A 16544-nucleotide genomic window follows, 5' to 3' on the forward strand; every position below is an offset into this window, starting at 1 on the left:
AGAATTAACTCATTCCTTGAGATTCTTGCTCTTTGAGTTGATGAAAGATAGTTATGAGGTTATAGCTAATTAGTAAAATAAACTAATTTTTTTTTAAATACTGCAGAATTTCATATATAGGTAATACCTAATGAATTTGAACAAAATACATCTCTTACTACCCATTTAGCCAACTGCTGCTCCTGAAACACTGATACAGCAGCTGACAGAAAAAGCAGTATCCCCTCTCACTTAACTATTACTGAAATTGGTTTAGGGCTTTCATTTATGTGAAGAACTACAGAGTTGATAAGTTGTTTAAAAATACTCATTTTACTTTCAGGGGAAGTACATGTAGGCTTGAGTCATTGTTTCATCGTTGATGGCAGCAGGTTCTGTGTAGGATCCGTGTGAATAAATGACCCAGATTAAACTCCGGGGTGGCTGTGGCCGAGGGAGGGGCTGGGATGAGATTCCCGCTGCATTCACTGAGCTGAGCTCAGCCCTCTGCCGGCTGCTGCTGGGAACGCTGAGAATAGGAACACAAACTAAACCATTTCTCTGTGATTTTTCAGCGTTTTGTGAGCCTGGGAGTGTAAAATCGCCAGATTTTACCTGGGAATTGTTGGTTACTGAAGCGTCAGAAAGTTGGTCTCATCAGAGAGTGACGAGTTTCTCTTTTTTCTTTCCTCTCCTCAGTTTTCTAGACAAGATTGACATAGTCAAACAGAACGAGTACACCCCGTCTGACCAGGTATGTGGAGCCTTGGGAGGAAATTACACCATTTATCTGCCCCCTTCATCCCTCATTCATTTTCTAATTGCCATTTCAGGTATTGCCATGCGCTGTACATATTTAGTATTCCAGTCAAAATAGCTTTGTCCTTTGGATTATGTTTATACACATAAATGATGTACAAGGTTACATCACTTACAAGATTTCCATCATGCCTCTGTGACACTGAACACTCCAGTGCTGTTCCCTGGTGTTGTAGTACAGCATGGATAAAAAGGGATTTATTTCCATTGCTGGATATATGGAAACTCACCAAGTATCTGTGCTGAATCAGTGCATTTCCCTTTATGCTTTAGGATCTTCTCAGATGCAGAGTTTTGACATCAGGAATTTTTGAAACCAAGTTTCAGGTGGATAAAGTAAATTTTCAGTAAGTATAATTCTTTCTTTTTTATGTTTTTACATTTTTTTAATACAACACAGACAAATACCAAGGTAAATTGGGAGGAGAGCCTACCATATATTCATTGAGCCTACTGTATTTCTCAAGTATTGCTGTTTAATAGAAAGGAAGCATTTTATGATTTTTTAATTTAGTAGTCTGGTTTGAAAATGAAATGCAGATTGGTGTGCAATTTCTGCTTCATTTTAAATCACAAAGAACAAAATGTTTTAAATCCATTTTCTCTGCATGCATGTGTTCATGGATTTACCTATTCAGGTTCTTGTAATCCAAGATCCTCTTTAACTTCTGTGACACAGAAGTCCTAGAGTTTCTTACCTTTTCCATTGGCATGCAGACACAAACAAAAAACTCAGCACAAAATGATTCTGACTGATTGGATTTATGTTTTTTCCTCAGTATGTTTGATGTTGGAGGGCAACGAGATGAACGCCGAAAATGGATCCAGTGTTTTAATGGTAGGATTAGAATTTCTGCTGGCTTTTTAAAATTGTTCTCTGCAGAGCTGTAGTGCCTAATCTTCATTTTCTCAATTGTGGGAAATCCATCATCTTTCCACATATCTCAATAAGAAATTATCTAACAGTCATACAGGATTGAGGTTTTCTTGATATGTAAACTCCTCTAACTACATAGAATATCTTGAAGGAGAATGAAGGTGGAGAGGAATTTGTGTTTAACTTCAGCTTGTCCCTTTTTTTGGCTTCCCTCTCTTCAGTTGATCAGGTATTTTTGGAGGTGGCTTTGTGCATTATTTGCCAGCTGTGAGAGTGTAAATTCCACATGTTCTGTCCTCCACATGCAGGTTTACGTATAGACGTGCCTGTGCAGAATACAAAATATAGGATAATTATTATATGCACAGAATCAGATTATCACATTTTTGTGTATAATAGCAGCCACTTGGCTCTGTTGTGATGCTTCTTCTGAATCAGCACTGACCCAGTAATGCAGAATGAGGTTGTAGGAAGCATCTGTCTAGTTTGACACATCTGCTGAGAGCTGGAGTCTCTTAACACCACGTCCCCATGAGTTGAGGTCAGGTTTAATTCCCACATGACTGAAATTAGGCAGTTCTGTGTCTGTCCTGAAGCATGACAGAGAAGTTACGATGACATCCTAGAGAATAAACAAAGCAGAATGCAACATGAAATTCATGGTCCATTGCTACAGTTCCTGTCACAGAATCCCCTGGACACTGTGTATGTGTGTGGAAGGACTGTGCAATATTTTCTTCTGTGCTATTAGTGACAGATTTGTTTGGGTTTTACCTCTGCTCCTTCCTCTTCCTGTTAGCTCATGGTGTGACTCATGTGTTCTGGTGCTGAGGTGGCTGAGCCTGGCAGTGAGTGTGAGGAGCAGCACACACACACGGGGATCTGGATCCTGGGAGTGCCTCCCAGGGAGGAGATGGGGCTCTGAGCAGTGAAACACCACAGGGGGACCACAGCAATTAACCATGAATTCACTGCAGTCTGCTGTTGTTATTACTGCTCTTTGCACAAATCAAAAGTGCTGTTTGTCCTGAGATTTTCCCCCAAGGACCTCCCTGTCCAAAAGCTCACATTGTTTCCAGTTTTCTTGGGCACGTTTTAAATCTTTAAATTTTCCTCTTGGCTTCTTCAGTTTCTCTCTCTTCCTTCAGTTCCTTTCTCTCTTACATTTTCTGTCATTCTGTCAGCTTCTGTTCTGGGGCCTGCCTTGCCTGTCTTCCATGGTTTCTTCACTTTCTTTTTGGATTCCTGGTGCTTAAAAAGCTGTCAGCAACAGCATCCCAGCCTGTTCTCTGCAGGGAGCTGAAAGCCTGGCAGCTTCTTATTGACCTTGATGATTCCTGGATATTTCCTCTGAAGTTTGGCATTAACTAAAGGTTATTTCTTGGTTTAGATGTGACTGCTATCATATTTGTGGTGGCGAGCAGTAGCTACAACATGGTGATACGAGAGGACAATCAGACCAATCGGCTGCAGGAAGCACTAAACCTCTTCAAGAGTATCTGGAACAACAGGTCTGTGAAAGGCTCTTATCTCTGGGATTGCTGATCCTGCCTCACTGCAGCCATCACTTGTGCCTGGGCCTGGCTGGGACAAAGTTCATTTTCTCCATAACAACTCACAGAGTTCCGTGGTTTAGGTTTTGGCCAGAACAATGCTGATAACACAGTGATGGTGCTGTGCAGTGTGTGCAGAACACCAGGGCCCTCTCTGTCCTCACTGTCCCTGCAGTGAATCCTCAGGGGTGTTGGGAGTGACACAACACAGAGAGCTGTGTTCTGTGCCACATGACACCGTGCTCTGCAGTGAGGGGGGACAGAGGGGATTTGGGGAGGTCTGCCCCCAGGAGGTGGGGAGTGATTGCCTTTGCATCACTTGTTTTGTCTTCTCCTCGCTTTTACTTATCCTTCACTAATTAAACAGTCACCATTTATATTTTATCTCAACCCCCAGAGTTTTTTGCTTTCATTCTTCATTTCCTCCTCCTCCATCCCGTGAGGAGGAAGGTGAGTGAGGAGCTGTGTGGTGCTTGGCTGCCCACCAGGGTTAACAGCATGGGGGGCTCTGTTATTCACATCTCCCTGCACAGTCTAGGCTGGTTCTTTGGTCACAGCCTCCCACCTTTAATGTTTATTACACTCAGATCATTGAAAAGAGCTCTGCACAGCTACTAATTGATTGCCATATTGAGGCTGAAGTAATTAAAGTAGTGATGGAGCAGTGCTCTGGGAGGTGGAGATGCTCCCCTCGGGTGGGTTTGGATTAACAGCACAAAGTGGGGAGCACCCAAACAGCCTCAGGGTGTGCACCCTGGAATTACACCCTTGGGATTCAGGTATAAATATATATATATAAAAAATATATATTTCCAGTTCATTCCAGTGTGTCATAGGATCTTGTCTCTAGACATTCTGTGTGACTGTATTTATTTTAAGTTCCTGTGTGATCTGGGCTGTGTCTCCTCACAGTGTTTGGTTTCTATTTTCCACAGGTGGCTACGGACCATTTCAGTAATCCTTTTCCTGAATAAACAAGATTTGCTAGCAGAGAAAGTTTTGGCAGGGAAATCTAAAATTGAAGACTACTTTCCAGAATTTGCTCGCTACACTACACCAGATGATGGTAAGATTTTTAAGTTTTGTTTGCAATTTATCATTTTCTTGTTAATCGCGTTTGTGGTGGGTTTGGTAGCTTCAGCTACAACTTGAAAACTCTTAAGTAGATGTAACCATCAATGTCTTTTAGCCAAATTGTAATGCTGAATTTAATGTATTCATAATGAGAAATTCACTCCTCCTAAATGTTTAATATGTTAATAATTTCATCATGACAAAATCCTTTTACTTTGGCGTAGATCACAGTCTGACATTTTGTCACAAATGTGTGGACTCCCCCTAATCCTGCCTGTGGTCATTTCTCTTACCTGCCAAATGCAGGTACTGTGGATATTGTAATATTCCCTTGTTCTCCTGAAACCCTGCTGATTTAAGTGATGTTATGGTTTGTCTTGTCTCACAGTAAGTTTTACCAAGTGTATTTCTGTCATATGTGAGCAGAAAACAGAACAAGTTGAGATTTTTAGGTGCTATTACCAGAAAACACCTGTTTTAATAAGATACTTATTTTATTATTAATCAGCAACACCAGAGCCTGGTGAGGATCCCAGAGTTACAAGGGCCAAGTATTTTATTAGAGACGAGTTTCTTGTAAGTATTTCCTTTCTTTGGCTATTTCTTACGTGATTCTTCTCAAACCCAAGCTCTTGCTCATCTACTGCAAAGTGGTGTCACTTCTTGTGTTGTTTATATTTAACATCCACATTACATCAGCCATGTTATATTTATGAGCTTTACTGCTGTTTCTTACCTGCTTTTTGGATATTTGTTTGTACATAATTAAATAATAAAAGAATTGGCGAGAATTGAGAAACCCCCAGTGGAATGATGAGTGAAGTCCTGCTGTTATTAATGGGGCCAGATTTTTATTCCATGCATTATTTCTAAAGATAGAGGCTAATTAAAAGATGCCTCATTTGTCAGATAACAATGTTCTTTTCATATTATCTTTCCCAATTCTGGTCAGCTGAAGCTATAATCGGCATAATTTTTTTTTTTTTTTTTTTAAATATTGTTACAATTACTTGTAATGGTGAGCCTGCCAATCAAATTGTGGACTTATTTTAAAATGGAGCAAAACAAAAAGTTGACGGAGGCTTTTCATAAGTGCAAAGCAGGGATAAAATCTTTGTACAGGGAGGCAAAATCCTCCTTTTTTCATGGCCAAATGGACTGGGAGTTGTGTTGCTAAACCCACCAAAGCTGCACATAAACAATGGCAGTTTCCTGAGTTCTCATTCCTCCCTCAAATCCCCCAGCTTGCAGTGACCACTGTGTAATTCTGATCATTTTAAATTCCATGTTTCAGGTGAGAGAGTGAGAACCCTGTGGGCATTTTGCCACTCAGGTGCACTTTTTGAAGACACAGCTCCCACACGCTCATCTCCCCTTCCCTGAGCCGGGCTTTGGGGCGGGCTGGGCTCCCCAGTGGGGTTTGTTGTAACCCCGTGTTTCTCTCTCCTTGCACAGAGAATCAGCACAGCCAGTGGAGATGGAAGGCACTACTGCTACCCTCACTTCACGTGTGCTGTGGACACAGAGAACATCCGGAGGGTTTTCAATGACTGTCGGGACATTATTCAGCGCATGCACCTTCGCCAATACGAGTTGTTGTGATGGAGAGCACTTTTTTCTGTGTTTTGGACTCCTTATTCCTTATTAAAAAAAAAAAAAAAGAAAGAAAGAAAACCACCCGCGTAGGGTGGAAGAGAACTGTTTAAATCTCCCATTGATTTGCACCCCTCAACTTTTTCTCCTTGCTGGACAATAGCAGCACTTCTAAGCTTGCTTCTTTACCCCTCGGACAGTTTGAGATGGCCCCTAACATTTAAAAGGCCATTTCCATGAGGATTCCCTAACACTGTTATTAACAAAAAAGAGAGGAAAAAAAAAACCAAACCAACCAAACAAAAAAAAAGAATAAAACCTAATTAATTAAAAGCCCTGAATGTGGAGCACCTGAAAGAATTGGGGATGAAAAAAATTAAAACGTTGAAACATAAATTGGGGGAGAGAAAACTTTAGGTAATTTAGCACTGCTGTGGGCATAATCCTAGAACCCGTGATCTCCACTTTGTATCACTCACTGCATCCGAGTAACGAAGGTGCCAAGTCACAGACCAAGTTTGAAGACAGACCCTTGAGTTTGGTTCTCTGACTGGAATGTGGCTTTGGGCGGAAATACTGACAATTCTCCAACAGACCTAGACAGTGCAAAAACCAACTGCTACTTTTCAGAAGGGTATTTTTAAAACCAGTCTTGGTGGTCTAAAGACAACCATGGACATTTATGAATTGAACTGCGTATGGCCTGTGATTGCAGAGAGAGTTAACCACACACTGTTTTCAGTTTGTCCACTGATGATCCCGTCTGCTCTAAAAATCATTATCTGGACTGTAGTCCTCACAGTCTTTCCCTTCTTTTTCTTCTTCCCTTCCCTCATTTTTTATTTTACTGCTGGATTATTATTCTTGTACAGACTGTAAAATGTATTATTTTGTACAACTTTATTGAAAATAACTTGTAGAAGATCTTTGTGCCTTGATTATGGCTGTACCTGTACAATGAGCTAAGATGTAAGTATGTTTGATTGCGCTGTACAGCTTTGTCAACCCTATCTGCAGCACTAGCTCAAGGTAGGGAAAATTTATCTGTAGTTTAGTTTTTCTGGTTTATAAAAGAAGGAAAAATACTGTTTAGTAAAAAAAAAAAAGGAAAAAAAAAAGAAAAAAAAAAAGAAAAAAGTACAAATTGTGCAAACTTAACCACTTTAAAAGTGAGGTCTTCAACAAGTGACCAGATGTTGCAGCATCATGCTTTTTAATTTTTAGCTTTAATTCATTTAAATCTCTATCCAAATGCAAAACATGGCTTGTTTCTACATAAAACCAAATTTTGCTACAAATTATAAATGTTAGTCTTTGGTCATTCATAGTCCTTTTTTTTTGCTAAAGACAAAAAAAAAAAATAAAAAACAAACAAACCAGAACAATAACAGACACATAGGGCATCATGCAGGTCTGGTGACCATCTCTAGACTGGGCCAAATACCCACCAACCTCGGCTTGCGCTGCGTGGGCAACGACTACCAGAATGACAAGGTGTGCACTGCCCTTGGATTTGGCCACTGAATTCCAGTTTCAAACGACATTTTTATTTCTCTTTTAATAAAGAGATACTTTAGAACCTTTTTTTTTTTGTTTTATATTAACTATATAAGTAGCTTAAAAGTGAAGATGTGTGGATTTTTTTCTTAAACTTGAATAATTTATGCAAATTATATGCTTAGAACAACATGTGGTACAGTAAAAAGAAAAAAGAGCAAAAATCACTGTAGCAATAAGAGAGCATGTAATTTTAGTAACTACTACACTGCTTTATATTTTATACCTAGGTGTTTTATGTCTCTGTGAGTGTGTTACTTTTTCATGTGTCTAAACCTACGTGTACAATTTGTACAGAGTCAGAAATTACAGCTGTAATAACACATCTAGAACAGTGTTAGCCTATATTACTCAAACACCCCTGTTCCCCCTTCATTTACACCCCTAAACTGATCTGGATCTTAACTGCAGTGACTTTAAAAGGAAAAGAAACAAAAACACCAAAATTCTTGCCTCTTTGCCTTTCACACTAGCTTCCCTCCACCCAAGAGACCGTGTTGGCTTTTCTTTTTTTGGGAAGAGATCCAGGATAAATTCAAGTGAGGGTGTGGTCAGTGATGTCTGTGCAGCTAGATTTGCTTCAGGTATCGGATGCCTTTTCAATACTGAGAACTGCAACTGCTCAGAATTGTGACTTTTCGTTTGCTTTTGTGGCTAAAGTCTTAAAACGAATCACAGAGTCCATTTTCACTGGAGAGCAGGGATGTGAGGGAGTTCCTGTCCCATCTCAATTCAGAATTACTTCCAGAAGACACTGAATAAGTCGAAAAAATTTAGCTGTTTGTTACTTGCCTTTCAAGAATGATCTTTCCTGTTCACAGGTTTAGACAGTTGCCACCTGAACTTTGTAGAACTGTAGGAAACACGACTGAAAAGAGGCCCCTCCAATTCAGAATGTATCCAGTGCCTGTAGGTGAAGGGCTGGCGTTTCCACTAGGTAAAAACGGGACACACGTAGTGGAAAGGAAATTCATTGTGAGCCTTAATTTTAGTTACAGGAGCCAAAATCTTTATTTTAGTGCCAACCCTTATCTCTTTAAGCCTAGGAGGAGTTGGTGTGAACACCAAATTTATAAATGGAGAAAACCTGTAGTAGTGTGAGGAATGTAATCTCTTGTCTGAGAGAAACAAAGCACCTCCATTTAAAAAATTAACAAAATAAGCTTCTTCCTCTGATGAGGAGGACACATAATAACAATGAGCTATATAAGACAGCAACATTTTAAGAAACCTAAAGCTTTATATGAACAGATATGTTTAGGGGATGCTTTTTTTTTTCTTATGTGAGGAAAAAGGCAATTGTTTTGAATATGGTTGAGTTGCACAAGTACGGAGCGTGTGTGTGTCTTAATGTCTCAGTATTGCCTTTGTTAGTCTCTTTATTAGTCCATGCAGTTTGGTGGCCTGGTAAATGCAAGTCTTATTTTTAACAGCTTTCTTTTTCCTTTTTTTTTTTTTTTAATACAAAACCATAAAGCTTTAATGCTTGCTATTTAATAAGTAACTGTGTTTTCTTCTGTCTCTAATTTAGTGGCCATAATTTGCAGTTAATTGAACCATTCCAACCTAATGCTTACCCATATTTCTTAGTTTTGTTTTATTTATTTATTTGAACTTCTTGTTTTCATGATTGAGGACTGTCACTTCTGTCTCATTCATCTGTTTGGAAACTTCTGACCTTACAGCCAAAACTTAACTCATTCTACTCAGTATTCATCGTGATGCTGAAGTGTAAGATACCTGCAAATGTAAACACTACCACTTTTATTAATAAAAGCAAATACAGTGTTTTTAGGGCACATTTGCATCACTGTAGTTGAGGTTGTGTCAGTATTTCCATTGTAAACCTATGGAGGGTCTTACTTTGGCACTAAACTGCCCTGAGCTGATTTTTTGCCATGCGAGGCTTCTGCTCAAGTGTCATTTGGTGGGTTGGTTTTTCAATAGTTTCCAACACAAACTCTTGTTTCTGTTTTAAGTTATACAACTGTTTTGTTGGATGGGGGTTGGTTTAAAAAGAAAACAACAAAAAAAACCAACAAACAAACCTGGTTCAAGATTGTTTTTGGCACTTCTGTAACTCAGAGATGGTTTTGATTTTAAAACAACCTTCGGCAAGCCAGTAACCTACAATATGGTCTGATCACTTTGGGTATTTTGTAAAAATAATAATAAATTGTAGAGATGTTGTGGTTTCAAAATCAGCTACTGTGCATTTGCAGTAACTTATTTCAACCCAAGAACTTTTAGTAATTTGTGCAGCAGAACACACATTGTGTGGTGCAGCAGAGTAGGGATAACTCCTAAAGAGTTTTTTCTTTTTTAATAATGTGGAGAGATAAATCCACTACAGACTAAAAAAGGATTCAGCTGCCTCTGAAAGCATCAAAAACTGCTCTCAGAGGCTGAAACTGGAGCTCTGCAAGTGGATAGGAGCAGACTTTGATGCAAAAGCCTAGAAAGGCATCCTGGATCAGCTGTCATAGGCAGGAGTCCTGAGGGCTTTTCTTCATTTATCTAAAAACTGTTTTGATTGGTGGCATCAGGGCAGGATTTAACTGAGGGCATGTCCTAGCTCCAGAGGAAGGGAAGCTAACACTGCTCCACTGTGCTGCACGGAATTGAGACCTGCAGGGTAATTTCCTTCTGCCAGTAAATCTATGCACAGAAATATTAATGTTCATGGCTTCAGAACTTGGGCACCTTGTAACTCGTCGTGGTGTGTTGTTCCTGTAAATGATGGAGGATGTTCTGTATTATTTCTCTTATTTTCTGATGTCAGAAATTATGTGCCAGTAAAAACAAAAGGCATAAACACAGGAGATTGACCCCAGACCTGATGGCAGAGCCCGTGACAGCTGAGTACCAGCCCAGTGCCTTAGTGACAATGCTCTTGGTGATCGGTGCTATACAATTGTCTTAAGAGTGATAAAGTTGTTCTAAGTTATAAAATTATGTAACTCATGGTGGAAGAGAGTAAGTTCTCCTCTTTCCCCAGCTGTACCTAGTGTGCTGTGTGTATTCCTAACAATGCTGGCACTCCTAAGACCTCCTCCATGGAAATAGATGATAAAATTCCTACTGATTTCAATGAGCAGGATCAGGGCCATAGATCACTATCAGTGGAAATCTCACACAGGAGCAGGTCCTCATCTCTAAAATACATGTTGAGTTTGTTTAACAGTAAAAATATTTATAAGCAAACATCTGTTTGCAGTCCAAAACCAAACTGTGCCCTTCTTCCTCAGCTTGGTATCTCTAAAAATTCATCTGTTGGGAAAAAATCTCCTGTTCTATGACAAACTTTGAAGTGTCTTTGTAAATAAAATAAGCTACAAAGGGGATTTCTCAAGCTCCTGACACTGAAAGCCTGACACTGAAAAATCCCTTTGGTGACTGACAAGACAAATTCCAAGAGTGAGCCTATTTTAATCCTGGTCATACCCAGTTGGCTTCAGTCCCATGAGTGGATGAGTGTCAGGGTAGGCAAAACTGCTTCACAGTTTTACTGTAGTGCACAGGCTGCTAAAAATTGAGCCATAAGTACTGGCTCCGTAATTAATTGTTGATTAATTCTCATTAAAATTCTCATTAAAAGCTCAAACTGCTTTTTACCCAGGTTACTTTCAGTGTACTGAGCTGAGCAAAATGGGTGCAGTATAAAGCACAAATCTGACCTGGAAAAGCAACATGGGAGGAGGTGGGGAGGCAAATAAGATTTCTCACTGCATTAAACGTAAAAATTATATGGTGGAGGTTTTTTTCTGACTTCTGTGTCCTATAAACTTAGCCTGGTTCTGTGGAAAACAGAATTCCCCAGTATTGATACCTCTGTAACATGGATAACTGACCAAATATGTAATAGATAATTAAAAGTCCACCAAAAACCAAAACTTACAGATTTTCCTAATTTTTTTTTCACTTAGGAAGTCCTCAAAATTCTTGAATGACAGAACAAAATAAAACCTTTAAATATTGTCTCAGATAAGGAGAAGGATAAATTTTTGAGGGAGAAGATGCTGACATTAGGGATTTTTGTGTAAAATGCTTTCTCATGCTGGGGTACCAGCAGACAAATGTAAGCAAAATCAAAATTAAAATGTGAATTTATCTCTTCACTTTAATTTACCCAGTCATTTTATTGAATGAGTTGGCTAAATTTTTTTTTTATATACTACTACTACTCAAGTTTGGAGAAAGACAAGCCTAGGACAGAGGCAGTAATGTTGGGAATTCTCTCAGTTCTGTTGTTCTGTCATGCAAACTGTTGTTTTAGGCTGTGAATTTTATGTGAATTATTAATAGTGAAGTACAGTGTTTCTATCTGTAATTTTCTGGTATTTGATGTGACTTTGTATCATTCTCACAACTGAAATGCAGAGGAAGGAGCAGCTGTGTCAGGGTTAGGAATTGCCACATCACGGGGGCACATTCCAGCTCTTTTTTTGCTACATTTTCAGTTTGCTGTTGGCAGGATCAGAAAAGCTTCCACAAAAAAGACAAATTAGGGATTGGTTGATAAAACTAAATATTGTGGAAGAGCTCAAAGTATTAATGGAAAATGTTTCAGACTGGTGCTGAGGTAGAAGCATGGAGATGTGTCCTGAGAGGGGTCCCAGGGGTGATGAATTTTTCAGTGGTTTTAATCTCTGTTCTCATTCTGTTTGAAGGCACAACATCCAAAATGAAGCAATGGATTGTGAGAGTTTTGGTGCTAACCCTGAGTTCTGTTTCTCACAGGGCAAAGCTGTGCTGGGCTGTAGAGGTTCATCTGTGTAAGGCAGTCTGGAAGCCCAGAGCAGCCACGAGCAGCAGCTCTTGTGAACCTGTTTGTGATTTAAAACTGGGAAACAGCCAAATGCTCTGTCCTGCAGCACGCCCCAAACCCTGCTGCTTTCTCCTGTCCTCACCTCCTCTACTCCTGTAAAGGTGGTGTTGATAAGAGAATAAAGAATTATGAAAGAAAGGTATGAGACAGAATCCATCACCTTGGACATGAAAAAGAGATTTAGGGGGGAAATTCTTCATTCCCCAGGTGAGTGACCCAGTCTGGGATCCTCATACAAATTTTCAAGGTCAGAGAATGAATCTATCCCAAAAGGCCAGGGATATCCAGTTAAGGAAGTGCAAAAAAAAAGGGACTTTGTGCAACCATTAAAGCTGGGAGATAGTTTAGTGAAAGGTGAGTTTTAATGATCAGCGTGAAAATCAGCTGGAACTTGCTCTGAAGCCAGAAAATGTTTCCATCACGGGCTCATCTTGAGAAGCACTTGGGGCATTGGGAGGCTCAGTGTGTTAAGAGTATTTTCAGCAATCCTCAGTATAAAAAATTCAGTTCCATCTTTTCAGTTGACGTTCGAAGGACACAAGAATGGCATCACATCAGCAACCTCCAAACCACCTTGTTTTGTCTCAGAATTTCCTTGGGTACCTGGTGAAGTGTCGTGTGTTCAATGTCTGGAATAACTGTTAGCAGTACTCGAGGTACAAACAGAAATGCTTCGTCTTGAGGCTCTGCTTGAGAAGGAAGAACTCTTTAGCCAAAACTCATTAGCCTAACGATGCTGCTGTAATTTCCTACTCCATTGGAAAGTTATTACCTTATCTCTAGTTGAATGTATTGGCTGCTTTGTAAAGGGCTAACGATTACAAAAATACAAATTTATGCTAAAAGAATTTGTAGAGGGCAAAGGAGCAGAGGGAATGACAGAGAATTCCAGGGTGGATATTTTTAAAAAAACATGAATAAAAGGCAAACAGTTTTGTTGGAAGTCGGCTCTTCTGTTTGGGACTTTTCTTCTGTATTTTAGGAAGGAACCAAATGAAGTTGGAAGATTTTGTCAGCTGTATTACATTCAGCCCTTTTGGTAGCAAATCCTGAAGTACAGTTCTAAACAATTTGGTCAAAAATCGAGTAAATTTGGATAGTTCGAATTGAAACTTTGGCATTTGATACTTTATTTTTCTGTTAACACCCCCCCCCCCAAAAAAAAAAAAAAGCTACAAAAAGAAAAAATAATGTAATTTTCCATGTTCCTGTACATCTGGCTCTTCTTCACACACTTTCACTTTCCAGAATGCCTTTACTGCTTCCTCCAATCATGCAGCAGAGACACCAAGGCTGACGTTCATTGGATATTTATTGGGCTCCAAATTTTCTCTCTGTCTCAAAATCTATCTCAAAATTTACTCTCTGCCTCATCAAAATCTCATTAGATAGAAATTGTCATTCAAGAAAATTTTACATATAAAATGTAGTCAAATATGCATTAAGGGGAAAATTTGTTGCATTAATTTGCTGCATAATAAAACCTTTCAGGGACATTCAGGTAAATCTAAGTGCTTTTAGTCATGAACATTTCACTGAAACTTTGTAAAACACAAATCCATATGGGGGAATGCAGTTAAACCCAAGAGAGAACCAACATTGTTTCCATTCAGAATTGTAAAGGTTTAGTTAGCAAAATCAATTTCTGGTACATTTAATATTTCATCATATTTTAAGCGATATCTTGAAACTGTTCAGTTTAATCTGACTTTACCTCTTGTTTATTGACCTGAAGTGAGGCAAGCTTGGATGATGCAATTCTGCAAAGGGCTATTCAGCAAATGTCTGGCTGTTACAGATCCATAGTTTTCTTCTCAAGGGAAGCTGAAAGTAAATGCTTTGAGTATTGTTCATTCTTTATATATTTAAAAAAAAAAAAAAAAAAAAAAAACCACCAAATTTTTTCTGTTACTGCAATCAAAATAAAGAGATATACAAAAATGGAAAACTTCTAGTTTTAAGATTCAGGCACTGAAATTGTATTGTAAATGTCCAATACCACTATGTCTCTTAATGGCAGCTGCTGCTGGAGACTGTTCCCATTTTGTACTCAGTTAAGCAGGAAGTTTTGTATTATAATTACCACTGAACTCCCACAAGTCAACGATTGTCACCAGACAAAACTTTTACCTGCTCTAAAAATGCTTTACTGAGGCTCAGAGTGTTTCAGGCCATGAGCTCTGGCACAATGAACTTCTCCAGGTTGCAGATCCCAATGTCCTGCCCAGCAAATTTTGGTTATGGGAAGGAAGATTCTCCTACCAATATAAAAATTCTCATGCAAAGTGTATTTAGTTGAACTTTCTGTAAAGAACCAGGATCTCCTAAGCCTCATGAAGTCTCAGACTTGTGGTTTTCTCATTCAGTTTCACTGGAATGTCAAGTTCTGGTACTCACTTTTTCTTCAATTTGAAGTTTTCTGAACCTTCTGTTAAGGTACTATAATGGTTACTGTGCAATCACTTCCAGAGAACTTGTCTTACACCTAATTACACATCTTTTAACTTCACTGCAAGCAAAAAAAAAAAAAAAAAAAAAAAAAAAAGAGATATGATGAAACATGGGAGGTGTAGAGATGTTTTTTATGAGACTCTCAGAAAGTACTTTTTCTTTCTTGATTTGGAATGGATTTAAATTCAGATCTGGAACTTTCTTAGGAAGCTCTGACTGGTTAATCACACTGTCTGTTCCGAGTTCACTATTATTTCTCACATCTATGGGACTGTGGGATGGAAACTGCCTGCTAACCAAATGGAGATGAGCCAAAACCTTTTTCTCAAGGATATTTCCATTGGCTCCCAGCCTCAGCCTGTCACTCCACTCCCAGTTCGTCCCTCATAAAAGTGACTCCACAAGCCCTGGGGTGTCCCTCACTGTTGTCCCCCTGCCTGCAGTGCACAACGTGGAAAACCTCTCCCTTGTGGCTCTGCTTTGATCCGTGTCGTTTATTCTGAAAAAGTCATTTTTCCTTTCTGCTGGCAGAGCAGAAAGAGCATTAAGAGCAAAAAGAGCATTATCGCGGCTCTCCCGAGTGTGGAGCAGTGTTCAGGGAGGGCTGCTCACCACTGTAGGGCAGCACACGACAGCACAACTCGCTGTGCTGGGCCACATTCTCTGTATTGAACCTTGACGTGCAGCACAGCCTTTAATTAGCACAGCAACCACATTTGAACAAGGATTTTTTTTCTGTCGGAGATTCTGTAACTTATTTCTGAACAGATATTTTTTGGCCTTTCTTACTAAGCAATGCATGGAAGACAATGTCATTTCTTTTTTACTATTTTTCAGTTGGAAATTGAATGAGAATAAAGGACCTTTTAAATAATTAATCAGCAAAACTCCTGGCTGGCCTCCAAACCCCAGAGCACACCCTCCCCTTTCTCACAGTTAAACTCTTATACAACTGAGGAACGGGAGTGGATCCGAAGAGAGACAAAGGGACTCTGTTTCTCACATGGTCTCAGGACTGCCTCTCTCCTTGCCTGAGGCCTGATGATGTGATCAGTTTTCATTGCAGATTTGTCCCCTGTTCTCTAATTCCTCGTCCCTCCCTTCCTCGGGGTCCCTCTGACCCGCTGTCTTTGCTCAGCATCCCCAGGAAGGGTCCCAGGGTGAGCACAGCCAGTGCTCTGGGGATCCAGATTTGTGCATGGGGAATAAATCCTGTGTCACAGGCTGCCCTGCCTGGTTACAGAGCATTATTTCATTACAGACATTACTTCTGTCCTCAGAACAGCGGCCGTGGCTCTCACAGCACCTCTCCTCTGCCAGAGATAACCGCTTTATTCTCCAAAGTTATCCCCCCAGCTTTTTTGTGTGTGTGGGGGGGGATTTTTGTTTATTTGTTGGGACTTATTTGGGGTTTTTTGCTTTATTTTTTGTTTTCCTACTTGTCAGTTTTTCTATTCTCCTGTAACATTTCATCACTCCTATCACCTTGCGGTTGTTTATCATCCTCCTCATGCTTCCGTGTGAGGGAGGAAAGGAGGGAACTGCTGTTGTCCAGCCGCAGCCAGAGGAGGAACACACACATCCCTTGGAGAACACATCCCTTGGAGCAACACATTCCACGGAGCAACGCATCCCGTTATCCCCTTTTCCCTTGCAATTCCCGTCCGATTTCTGCTGCGCTGGGAGGCTTCGCAGGGCGCTTTTATGTTACATTTCCACTGTTTCCTTTCCCCCCCCCTGAGGCAGGCTGTGCCCGCGCCGCCCCTCCTCAGGGCCCGCCCGGGCTGTCCCGCCCGCCCGGGGCCGCCCCTCA

The 16544-nt window shown here is 40.1% G+C and overlaps 1 protein-coding gene across 2 annotated transcripts in view; it reads left to right on the top strand.

Moving 5' to 3' along the window:
* GNAS (GNAS complex locus) overlaps window positions 1–9499 on the top strand; it is a 131714-nt gene extending 122215 nt beyond the window's left edge. For both annotated transcript variants that reach the window (XM_063404247.1, XM_063404248.1), the window contains exons 6-12: window positions 679–733; window positions 1072–1145; window positions 1578–1636; window positions 3066–3186; window positions 4164–4294; window positions 4811–4878; window positions 5758–9499. In XM_063404247.1, the coding sequence (XP_063260317.1) occupies window positions 679–733; window positions 1072–1145; window positions 1578–1636; window positions 3066–3186; window positions 4164–4294; window positions 4811–4878; window positions 5758–5904 (655 nt within the window). In that variant the 3' untranslated portion in view covers window positions 5905–9499. The remainder of the gene's footprint in view (window positions 1–678; window positions 734–1071; window positions 1146–1577; window positions 1637–3065; window positions 3187–4163; window positions 4295–4810; window positions 4879–5757) is intronic.
* Window positions 9500–16544: the final 7045 nt, after the last annotated feature.

This window comes from Prinia subflava, chromosome 8, assembly GCF_021018805.1.
Source record: "Prinia subflava isolate CZ2003 ecotype Zambia chromosome 8, Cam_Psub_1.2, whole genome shotgun sequence".
Classification (NCBI taxonomy): domain Eukaryota; kingdom Metazoa; phylum Chordata; class Aves; order Passeriformes; family Cisticolidae; genus Prinia; species Prinia subflava.